A 12815-nucleotide genomic window follows, 5' to 3' on the forward strand; every position below is an offset into this window, starting at 1 on the left:
GTAATTCCATGGAGAAGGCCAGCTCATTAGTGGTTATTAAAATAATGATTAGTTGTAACTTCTGGCTTGAGCAACTCTTCAGCCACTAATGGCTGGAAGAACATACTAGGAGTAGAATCACCTGTATGAGCTTGAATTTTATTTTCTGCTCCACCAGTCAGATGCCAGGGGAAGAGGATAGTGGACTAGGTGGCCATTTGTGTTCCGGTGTGGTGTTTTTTTTTTTTTCTCTCCTGCCTTTCTGCCTGTTGTTAGCAGGTTATTTCTGACCTGTATGTATGGTCTTTCACATAAGCAGTGTAACACTTTATCCCAAAGAATAAATTACTTCCTGAAATATTAACTTAAATAATTAGATTTTAAAAGAAAACAAACTTGAATTCTAATAACATTAAAAATACTGTCGTGTTCCTCATATAGCCCATGCTCTACTTTGAGTGCCTCAGTATTTTTTTGAGTGTAACCAATTTAAAATCTGCACAGTTGGACAGAAGTGTTGTTAATGGTGCAAGAGTCAGTTTCACTGACTACAGATAAGTGTACTATTTATCTTGCTCAGTTTCCTTTTGAAGCAGAATTTTGTATAATCTCTCGTTGCATCTGTAACAGGTGTTTTAAAAAAAAGTATTGAATTTTTAGCATCCTCGAAACTGTACACATTTATTGCATTCTTCTTGTTAACAGCAGGATTCTGTTTGTTTTTCTGTCTCTTTTTTTAGCCAAATTTTGGTGCTTCTTTACATATCCTCAAAGTAGAGATTGGCGGTGATGGACAATCAACAGGTATGGATTTTGCATGAGCAAGATTTAACTTGTTATTGCAGTGATGCTGTAAGTAACATGTCCTGTAGGTGTCACTTCAGCTGAAGCATGGAGATGCATTCTTGCTGTTGCACTGAGATTGTGGAAAAACGTATACAGTATCTTCTAACTTGTAGAAGAGAAATTTACACTAATGTTCTGGAGATGGTTCTCACTGTCATATGGTTAATAGGTTGCATTCTAGAGCAAATGAGTTCTTTTTTTCACCCCCAAGATTAAGGAAGCTCTAGTAGCTTTCTGAATTGCAGAGCATTTCTCAAACACCAGTTTTGCAATATAAACTCTGTAAAACTTGTGTAGGACTAGGTAGTTTATGTCTTAAAAGGATGAAAATGCGAAAACTTCTGGTCAGAAGCAGTTATGGGTTTTTTTGGCTTAATGAGCTGCTACATTTCATTGGAGTGGCATTGTCTGACAGTAGGCACTATTTTTTATTTTTTTGCCTGGTTACAATTGCAAATGAAAATGTCTTGGTGTAATTTGCCTAGCCTACTATACTTACGTATAGGAGAAACTGTTTGGCAACTGCTTGCAATCAGAAGCTGAGATGCAGTAACTAGACTACAGTTCATATATTTTTCTTTTTTTTACACCCCCCCCCCAATCAATCTTGGCCATGTCAAGAAAGACTTAAAGCAGACTCAGTTACTATATTAATATTTTATTAAAATAATTAAATATAATAATATAATTAAAATTATATAAGTATAACAATATATTAATATTTCTGTACACAGAAAGTAGAGCATCTGTCTTTGTAGCATTTTATATATATATATTTAAATGTCTGTGTTTTTGTAATTAGATACTGCTTTTCATTTTTTTGGTTTACTTAAGAAAGATTAACATAGTGAAAAGTGTTATGCCAGGTTTAAGAGCTCCGTATTTGGTCAATAAATTGCTGGTTAGAGGAGAATGGAGTGGTCTTCATGCACGCACAGACCTTCTCTTCAAACACTTGCTGCTGGCTAAGGAGAATGTTACATACTTGTGTAATGGCTTTCTAGATTTTGGAAGGAGAACAGCAAGATCCATATGTCTTAACACATTGGACTGCAGTTCCTATTCTGACCTCAGAGATGTCATCAGGAGTCAAAGTTTGGAATCTAATTGTTATTCTATGTCTCTGACAAATAGAACTTCCAAGTAGTTAAGTGTTAGTAAGGTAAAAAAAAAATCCTATTTTCTGTAATGAAATGTGCTGTTTCAGCAGACTTTATTAAAAAAAAGTCTCATCAGAAGAGATCTCTGGAACAATTAGGCATATAGTTTAGCATAAGTAATTGTTGCAGTTGCATGCATAAATTATTAATTGACTTTTGTGTGTAATGACTTCCCATGCAACACCGATTCTTTTGCACCTTTCTAGTTTGTTTACCTTTGCCTGAGGGAATTCAGTGCGTAGCCTTCAATTCCAAAAGCTCTTCCTGCAGTCATGGAACACCATGGAAATTATAAATTAGATCTTTTACTATTAAAAAAAAAAAAAAATCTCTTTCCTGTCACCAAAAAACTTCATGGCAGTTTTTTTCTCTCTTTTCTCTCCCTGGACTTGCCTTGCACAGAAGAAACAAACTCTAACCTTCTTTTGTTTGCCTTTTGGTTTCGATATAAACTGCTTTTAAAAAGTCGTGTTGTTCCCTCCCCCTGATCTGAATGCTGTAATTTTCCTAGTGGTTGTTGGGATCAAGATAATAATGAATATAGATTTAATATTATAGCTAGAGATAGAAAATGCTGAACAGTTAATTATATTCTGATGTTAAAAGCAGGCATAGCCCCTTAAAAATAAAAACTATTAAATTTATACTGACTAGGTTAATATGCTAAGAATGAAGGGTGGCAAGTCTTCCATGTTCCCTCCCAATCCTCATTTTGCTTTGAAATACATACCGAAGAACGTGTGAACCATATTGGAGATATGTGCTTGCATACTATGGCAATGAGCGATCCAGAGAACTTTGTAATGTGTAACAGCTTATGACACAGAAGATAATTGTGAGCTACCTGTCTCTTTCCTTCCCAGATGGTACTGAACCCTCCCATATGCATTATGAAGATGATGAGAACTACTTCCGGGGCTATGAATGGTGGCTGATGAAAGAAGCTAAAAAGAGGAACCCCAAAATTAAACTAATTGGTAAATTGCTTCAAGCTGTAGGATTTAAATGTTTTTTTTTTGTCCTAACTAAATGACATATGTGACCCTTAATTAGCATATTAATTTTAATGGGTAGATGTTTTGATGTTGCAGTAGACAAAATAGAATCTCTAGTATTTAGTAAGCTTGCTTTGATGCTTCACTTAATGTGTTTTACTTTGTTATAGTAACACAAGAATGCATCTAACAAGTAGCATAGAATAAGAAATGACTCTTTAATCATTTGCTTTTATCAAGTAACATTAGTGCGTAGACTGTATCACAGCAATGAACATACATGATTTATTGTGAGAGCTGAATTTCTGAATAACGGGGTAAAAAAATTGGGAGTGAGAAAGTAAACTTACAGGAAGTATAAATCTGTAAATCTTACATGCACTATGTGTATGCTAAGTTCAACTATATGTTCTTACTACAAACCCATCTCCCCCTCCCTGTGATGGTGGTTCTTGTCTTCTGATTTGTTTGTCTTATGTATGTAGTTGAGTTGTAAGAGGACTTCCCTGTCTCCCTGTTTTGATTGTGGGTTGTACATGTGCTGTGACAGTACAAATCTGGAACCCTAGACGTTAATCAAAACACTTCATAAAATGTATTTTGCATGAAACAAGGAAAGAAGTCTATCAGTTAAAAAGTACCTAATCCCTGCCTCTTTCAGGGATCAGGTTTTGCCATATCCAGCCACAAGGCATGACTGGGTGCAGGATTTGCCAGTCATGTTCTGTTAGGCACTGTGACAAGCAGTAAGCTTACCATCTATGACTAATTGTGATTATTAATAACCTCCCTCTTCCGTCAGATCAAGCTCTTAAGAAAGGAAGGAGGGTTTGCCTTTGAATTAGCCTATGGCGTCTTATACAAAGTCAGCTGAAAACAGCAGGATCTGGTTAGGTTAATTTGTTGTTCTTATTTACTGCAAAATCCAGTAAAGAGCTGAGACTCAGAAATGCTTTTTCATGATCCTAGTCTTTCTTCCTCTATTATGATCAGATCATCACTTCTTCTGAAATTCATGTTCAGGAGCTTAACAATTTTTAGTGTTCAGTATTGATCCCGTGTCTATAACTGTCAATTTTTATCCTAAAATCTTTGGGATTTTAAACCTGTTAGAGCTAATACCACACAATTGAAAGACTGCATGTAGTTCTTCTCTAGTAATGAAGGTTTTCTAGCTTTAAAAAAAAAAAAGGCAGCTATTAGTATGTTTAATCACAGTTTATATTACAGCATACTCTCCAGTTAAATAAGTTATGTTTCATTGCCTTCACTGGAACTATGTGAATGTGAAGTGTGTATCTGTTCCTATGTTTTAGGCAGAAAAAATTACAGCTTGCTATTGAAGCTCACTGAGTAATATAGACCAACCACTTATCTTACCAATTTGTTTTTTTTCTCTCTTTCCAGGATTACCTTGGACATTTCCGGCATGGATAGGGAAGGGTGAAAACTGGCCCTATGACTATCCAGATGTCACTGCTTACTATATTGTTTCTTGGATATTGGGAGCTAAACAGTATCATGATTTAGACATAGATTATGTTGGGGTCAGTAAAGCAAAATATCCTGTATATTTTATCTGTCTTCATTCTAAGATCTTGGTCTTGTCTCTGTGTTGATTACTGGAGCAGGGGGATGGGAAGGTTTTTGGTTTGTAATTGCAGTTTTTGCTTTTTCTGTTGCAAGGGGAAAGGCAGAAGTTAGTTTACAGTTTTTCTGCAGTAGTGGCCATTTAAGCAGAACCAGTGTAAAATGGCTAGGCTTCTGCTTTCCCAATTCTAGTACAAAGTTATCAGAGAATTTGAGAATTCTGAAATCAGTTTGAGTCTTGGGCTTGTCATTTTCTGCTTTGCATGATCTGCTTTGCATGATCTGCTTGGGTTTCAGCAGTTACCATCTAACAAAAAACATTTGTTAAGACAGAGTTTGGGAGAGTCAGCTAACATGACTTTTTGGCATAAAATATGGTCGCTGCTTTGTGGAAGGGCAATCCTTTACAACTTCTATTTTTACCTGCATTATTTATAATAGCTAAAGGTGCATGTGTTACAGTACATTGTAACTACTTTATTGTGTCACAGTGCAATATAAGGAAGTAGTGAATGAATGTCTAAGAAAAATGTCATAATTTGGAGATGAGAGAGAGAAGCAGATAATCCGGAAAACAAATTTTCAAGTGCATTATTTGACTGAGATTCAACTTTTTCTTTTTTCTTCCAATTAAGAAAATGTGTGGCTAGGATTCCTCAGTCCTATACTTAACTGAAACACTTATTTTTGACTTTTAAGTGTTTTGCTATGACACAGTTGTTTAACTGCAGAAAAGCTGAAAATCACTTCAGCAGTCCAGAGCAAAGCTGAAGCTATGGTTCCCATCCCTCAAAGGAAGATCGACCTTTCTGCTGTAATGTGGGAAGGTATATCTGAAGTATATCTCCTCTGGAATGCTCCCCCCTTGATGTTGCTTGCTTACTTCAGCTGTGTCAGTCTTGCAGTTTGGGTAACACAGTGATTCTTCAGCAATTCAACTGGGGGGACAGTGATAACAACTGCTGTTAAATTTTTCTCCTTGCTATGCTCTTAGAGTAGAAAGTAAGTTCTGCACTTGACTTATTCGAGTAACGTCCGGCTTCTGTGTTGTTACTTCAGTGATTGGCTTCTAAATTCTATACTTCTAAGAAAAGGAAATTTCTGCTTCCGCAGGCAATGCGGTGACATTGCATATTGTCTCTTTTCTTTGTGGGTATAATCTGAAATACAGGAAAGCAGTGAGGTCTGTGAAGGCTCAGGAACTGTCAAAACAATTTTAATGCTGTTTTGTTTCTACATTGTTAGCCTTTCCTGCTCTTTGGTTTATAGCGCGTGTTGTATATCATTATTTGCTTTATGTTGAAATGAGGTTTTCAGTAAGTAACTTTTTGATTGGCTCCTTTCTGAAGTCACATATTAGCACTAATGGTAAGATCTAGAAATATCAAAATCAAATGGACATATCCTACCTGTAAGAAACTGTCTGCTTGTACATATTTGGGTAACCTACACCTACAAGGGGTACTTTCACTTTTACTGGTGAATGTGAATTGTAGTGTTCATGTTGCAGTTAGAAAAAAAGAAAGGAAGGAGGTTTCTGACCATGCATTTTATTGGGCAGGGTATTTGGTGGAGAGGAAGACCAGCATTCCCACTTTTGGATTTTGAATTGTGTTTAGCTTAAAGACTCTTTTATAAAAGATGGAAAATCCAGAGCAACAGAAATGAGATCATTTGGTGTGTGTTTACTTAAACTATGCTGGATCTCTCTCGTGTTCAAGTACCGATAATAGTCCTGTGTAAATTAGAAAGAACTGTGTCATTGAATAACCCCCTGAAACTGTAGGCAGTTGTTCAATATGTAACTTATTCTAGCTCTCCTATGTCAGTGTATGGCAACAGGGCCCATTCGTTAGGACTGCACCTTGAAGCCATAATGTGTTTCTCAATGACTTCCAAGAAACTGTAGACCCATTGGTAATAATGTCATGTGTGACACTGCTTGAGCCCTATGGAGGTAGCAGTTCTAGAGTTCTTTTTAGCAAGAAGGCAATCAGTAGACCTTAGATACAGATAAACAACCAGCTACTTTGAACTTTCATACAGAATTTTCCCCTGAAGAGCTGATAACAAAACCAACTAGAGCACTTTCCTCTAGCAAACTGAAACCATGGAGTTCATTAATGGATGGTATAATCTTTTATATATATATACACACATATCATATACATAAATAAAATCTTTCATTATGCATTGACATACCCTGATTTTTCTAAATGGCTTTTTACTTTTCCTTTACAGATATGGAATGAAAGGGCATTTAGTAGCAAATATATTAAGGTATGTATTTTTTCTTATTTCTCTGAAGTGAAATGTTTGTCTTTGTTATCGCATGTAAACAATTAGCTAGTCTGAATTTGCCTAAAAAAGGGACCTTAATCCTGCAACTACTTCACTTACTGAACTTGGTTTCTTATAGTTGCGGACATGGAATGCTAACAGGATCAAATCTCTAGATTTTTTTTTGTGTGTGTGTGTGTCTGAAACTGTTATTTTGAACTTTAAGTGTGTCAGTGTATGCTGAATGTTTAGGACCTCTACATTTTAATGGAAGCTCCAGTTGATGCTACTGAACCCACACAAATTCATCATCTTTGTATTGGCTTCGATATAGTTGTAAGTCCAAGATCTAGAATCATTTAAAATTCTGTAGTAAAGTTCCAGTGGATATAATACCCTTAAACTATTGCAATAAAACTCCAGGTTCTTATTTTATGGAAAAGGTAAATCAGAAAACCTAATAAAGGTGCTGTGTTTTTGACTCTGCAAAATTCAGTACCTGCTAAAAGAGTTGGAAGAACACAGTATTTCACATAACCAATCTTGAGATATCTCTAATATCTCTTATGCTTCCCTGCCCCTGCTGTCCCCCTGCCCTTTGAAAACTTACTTCTGTCTGTTATGTTGAAGTGGAATCTTAGGTATGAGCTTCTGCTTTGTGCGTTTGTTGCTGCTTTGAAGCAATAGCATTACCTCTCCTTAAAAGCAAGTAAGAGTTAAATTGAGTGTGTAGAAAAACTGATGATTTTTTTTTTCAGAACTCAGCAGAGATTGGATCCCATCTGCTTAAAATCAGTCAATTAGTGCCTACTAATGACATATAACAGTTAAAATTGACATTGTAATATGAGCAAAAAAGTATCTTTAAGTATTTTTCATGTGGCTGGCACATGTAAAATTCTGCCTACTCCTGAAAACTGAGAATGCTCTCCTAAAAAACATTTCTTTTTAAAACTGTTATTTCCTAGAATGTAGAATTAGATGAATACCCTTATAGCTGTTTCCTATGACTTGTGCAGTGCTTTGGCTGAAGGAGGACAGGAAGCACTGGCAGAAACTCTGCGCTGGTTGTATACCTTTTACAAAGAAAGAGGAATACCTTATATCAAGCTTTATGGGTTTCTTGTTAACAAATATGTTAATCAACCATGTATTTTAAACTGATTTGCTGGGTCCACTCCAACACAGTAACTTAGTTTCCAAGTCTTATCACACCTTAGACCAAATTCTATTATGTATACTTTACTCCACAACTAATTTCATTAGAGGTATTTTCTAGACTCTCACTTTTGTAGGTTGCTAGACCATTAGTTCCTTTTAGATGCAGGTTTGGCACTAGAGTTTTCAAGTGACTTACAAAATCCCTTCCAGAGAAAACACAACTCGCGGTTTGAGATAAAGACAGAAAAGTCGCGCACGCAAGCAAAGCAAAACAAGGAGTTCATTCACCACTCCCCATGGGCAGGCAGGGGTTCAGCCATCTCCAGGGAAGCAGGGCTGCATCATGTGTAATGGTTTCTTGGGAAGACAGATGCCACAACTCCCAACATCCCTCCACCCCTTCCTTCTTCTTCATCCCAGCTTTATATACTGAGCATGATGTCGTATGGTAGGGAATATCCCTGCGGCCAGCCTGAGTTGGCTGTCCTGGCTGTGCCTCCTCCCAACTTCCCGGGCACCCCCAGCCTGCTCGCTGGCAGCCCAGCACAAGAAGCTGGACTGCCCTTTACTACTTAGCAACAGTGCAAAACATCAGCACGTTATCAACATTTTCTCATCCCAAATCCAAAACATAGTCTCACTCTAGCTTCTATGAAGAAAATTAACTCTACACTGGCTGAAACCAGGACAGTGTGTATGGACAGCAAGTAGAAATCTCTAGTTACTCAGTATGTATGTTATAGAAGCAAAACCAAACAGAACTGAAAAAGCGTGTTTGCAGGCTGGAGTATAACAGTATGAAGTCAGATGGAAGATAAATAGTGAGAATTTTGGTGTTTTTGAGCTGCAAGTTTTATTTCTTCACTGACTAGATGTTACGTTGCTTGGAATGCCTATGAGACTGAACCCTTTGTAAAAGAATCATCAGAGAGAGAAGGCAGATCTTACTATAAATAAAATACTAATTTTGTTTCACTACATCACTGATTGGCTCTTTTTTAAAAAAATAGTTTTCTGGCTTTCTGTATGTCTTTTAAGAAATAGAGATGTTCTGTTTTTCTCAGTCCTATCTCATGTCACCTGGAGGCTTTCTCATCTGTTTGTCTTGGTTTCCTTATGTGGAGAACAAACTGTCGAGTGTAGGTGCGTCATTCTACTTGTTAGCTTTTTAAATGCTGTTGTATTGGGACTAAGCTTTTGGCTTCTAGAGCTAAATGTTTAGTTTAAAATTTGGTCTTAAAATCACCCAAATATTTACTGAAAAGTGTCAGCCTTCCCTCCACTGCATGTTAATCGATATAAGCTTTTTATTTAACACCTATTTTACCATTCATTCTCTTAGACTTCGCAATGTTGCGTGACATCTATTCTCTAGTCAGCATGATAGTTCTATTTGCAGTCTGCCATTTTGAAAAAGGTCTATTTACTGAAGTGTGGTGTTGCACACCAAACATTTTGTGTAATGTCTGACAAATACATGACATGACAAGAAAACCAAGAGCTTATCTACATTTTTTGTTGTAAGAAGTTGTTTTAGTTACTTCATCCACTTAAGCACTAGTTATGTTTCTTATTAAGAGGAAAAACAATGAAAAAAGAAATGATGATTCTATTCCTTATAAATTCTTATTCAAGAAGATCCTGTTCTTCCAATTGTATTTTTCAACACTGTCATCTTAAACTAACCCTAAAATTTAAAGAATATCTGTATGTAAACATGAATACTGGGTGTAGGGAAACCATTCTGTGTGTTGCTATGGAGTGCATTTTGAGTGTCTACAGTTCTGTGTCCTTGGTACTTATCTTTCAACATGGAAGTTTTGCAACCTTTCTCATCATTTTGTTCTTCTGATCTATCTCTGTAGTTAGGCCATTTTTCCAAATGTCTAGCTAGCTAGAAAGCTTTAAATTGCAAGGACCCTACTGTAAGTATTTCTACCATTATGAATTTTTCTTCTGGTAAACTTTATTCTTCAAAGGCATAAAGCATCTGAACAGAACTTCATTGCTGCTTTTCTTCTTAAGTTTTATGTCCTTTAGATCTAGGCTTTCATTGTCACAAACACTTGGACTTTGCTTTGCATCCTTATTTCACTACATGTCAAAGTAGAAATGCTCCCTATTCTTCTTCACATTGCTGGAGGGCTATTACAAGAAATTATTTAAGAGTTCATGGCTATTGATCTTCAAACGGTTGTAAAGAATCGTTCTTATGCATGTATACATACAGCACATAGTACATCACTCCTCTGTATCCAAGACTGAAGACAGGATTTTAGACTGTGGACTGATGTCCTTTTTCAGGTGCAACTGTATGTGGAAACTACTGAAAACACTTTTAATTTTTTTTTTTATTGAGTATTCAGATAAAACATGCTTGTATAAAAGTAGCCCTGTATAAGCCTGGTTCACTGGTTCATTCTTAACTGTTAGAGCTGGGTATATTTTGTCTAAGAAGTTCTGCAGGCAGATGGGAGAAATTTATCATCTTTGACAGTGAAATAGTAAGGAGAAACTGGAAAGACAGAATAGGAATTCTTTTCTGCTGGTATGTTTGAATTCAAAGTTGACTGCCTTCAGTTTCAGTGTAAATATGCAATTCCAGTTTTATGTGTTAGGTTCCTGAAAATTAGTGAAAAATATGAGAGCCAAGTAGTGGGTAAACTTTAATATTAAACACTTAAAAGATCAAAGATTTTTTTGTTCGGTAAAATAGCGTACAAAAAGAATGCTTAGGTGCTCTTCTCTTGAAAAAGACAGATGTTTGGCAAAGGTTTGTGTTCTTATAGAGAGCAGCATGGTTATGAGGTCTTTTCTATTTTAAAACTTCGATCCCTGTTTCATCAATATACTTTTTTTGGACCAGGTTAACTTTCACTTCTGATCACTTGTGGAGGTATGTCCACTTCCACATTCCAGCCAATCATCATTTTTAGATCAACTTAACATGACTACTTTATGCAAAATCCATTACTCATATGTAATGAATTACATGCATGCAATGGATTGAAGTGGTATGTTGAGAGTGTCTGAGTGGAGTACATGTCTGCACATGGGGTGTTAAAAGTGATAAGAAGCCCATTTTTGTGTAATGGCTATCTGAATGTCATAGATAATGCTTCAGTGTTAAAAATACTTACCATGTAAGTAAGTAGTACTTACTTACTTTGTCTTAGTTCTCATTATGGCTTTCCTTTGAGAAGTGAGAACTTTTCTTACCTGTCTTCGTCTGAAGACAAATGCTTTCATCGATGACTCCTATAGTTCTTAAATTGTTTTCAGTCTTAAATTTTCATGTTGCCTGGTTGATGAAGGCTGTACTTTAAGTGGTGTTGTCTGTTACTAAGGTACTTCGAGAATCTTTGGACAGACTGGGTCTAAGGAACATTGGCATCATCGCTGCGGATGGAGATTGGAACGTTTCAAAGGAGATGATAGTTGATCCCTATCTTAATGATGCTGTTGAGGTAGTCGGGTAAGTGTGGGAGAAGGGAGGTGTTTTACACATTGCTTATTGCTTCATTTCTATAAGTAAGCTTTCACCTCCATTTTGAGGAGTCATATATTCTTATTTCATACTTGCTAGCCATTTCCAGTTTTGTTGTTATCATGTACAGAGATGACTGACAACTCCTTCTTGTCTTCCTCTCTTCTTTCAGTTTAGTTCATGTGTAAGGTAACCTTACCACTCTTCCATCATTTCTTTCAAGTGTTCAGCTAGGAGCTGTATTTTAGGCTTCCTATCTTAGCACTAGTGAATGACAGGAGACTTCTGGCTAATCTGCACATGCATCTTCAAAGTCAGAAAAACCTTAGGACTGAATTCTTGGTCTACAATCAGTTTTAATTTCAGGTGAACTTGAACTTTCACGCTGGAACTTACCACTCCGGGATTTTCCACCGTTGCAGCATTCCCTGTTACATGTCCTTTGCTTGAAATTTTTCTGGTCATGTCCTAAAGCTAGGAGCTTCTGTTTGTTGCTTGTGTCTCATAAACAGTATTAGAAGCACACAAACAGACAGTGAAGTAGCAGTAGTAATACAACCATCTCAATTTCAGCAGCTAGGAATACCTACTGTTGTAGTTCTAGCAAATGGCAACTTGATTGCCTGCACTCTTGCTCCATAATACACTTTCTTACTATCTTGCTTCTATCAACTGGCTTGATCTACTGCTCTTGCTTTCTTGATAATCTCTGATTTCTCAAAACTATAAATAGGTTTTTAAAAATCATAGATTGTTCCCAGTGGAAAGGACCTATACGTGTATAAATACTTCACTAGTCTTAGAGTTGTTAACTTCCTTACTTCTGTTAATGTACTGTGATAAGAACATGCTTGTGGTTTCTGGTGTACCATTTAGCCTCATCTATTATGTAAGAAGGTGTGATATACTCATAACTGTTTAAACTAAGGTATGGTTCAAAGGTTATAGCAAATCAGTTAAGCACAGATTTTGTGAAGAAACTGCTTTCATACGCTTTGAGCTTATAAACATTGATCACCTGGAAGTGGCTGCCTGAGAAATATTAACTATAATGCCAGTATTGAGTAATTAATTTGGTTTAAAAACTTATGATGTAGGTTAGGCAAGACTTGCACCTCTGCAAGTTATAGTGCATTAAGGAAATGTTTTGGTTATGATTTCCATGCCAGTGAAACTTGCAGAATGAATGCACTGAGTGTATATGGTTATTTCTTTTAAGAGCTTGACAGAATCAAGACTAGGAGTACCTGGTTTTGTTTGTAGCCTTTAGGACCATGGACATGTTTCAGTTGTTCTTCAAGATGAACTTAAAGAACA

The 12815-nt window shown here is 36.4% G+C and overlaps 1 protein-coding gene across 1 annotated transcript in view; it reads left to right on the forward strand.

Moving 5' to 3' along the window:
- Nucleotides 1–2853: 2853 nt before the first annotated feature.
- GALC (galactosylceramidase) overlaps nt 2854–12815 on the forward strand; it is a 33233-nt gene continuing 23271 nt past the window's right edge. Inside the window, exons 1-3 of the mRNA XM_082000670.1 lie at nt 2854–2962; nt 4388–4527; nt 6812–6850. Coding sequence (XP_081856796.1) covers nt 2869–2962; nt 4388–4527; nt 6812–6850 — 273 coding nt within the window. The 5' untranslated portion in view covers nt 2854–2868. The remainder of the gene's footprint in view (nt 2963–4387; nt 4528–6811; nt 6851–12815) is intronic.

Source organism: Phaethon aethereus, assembly GCF_964289735.1.
Source record: "Phaethon aethereus genome assembly, chromosome: 5".
NCBI lineage: Eukaryota > Metazoa > Chordata > Aves > Phaethontiformes > Phaethontidae > Phaethon > Phaethon aethereus.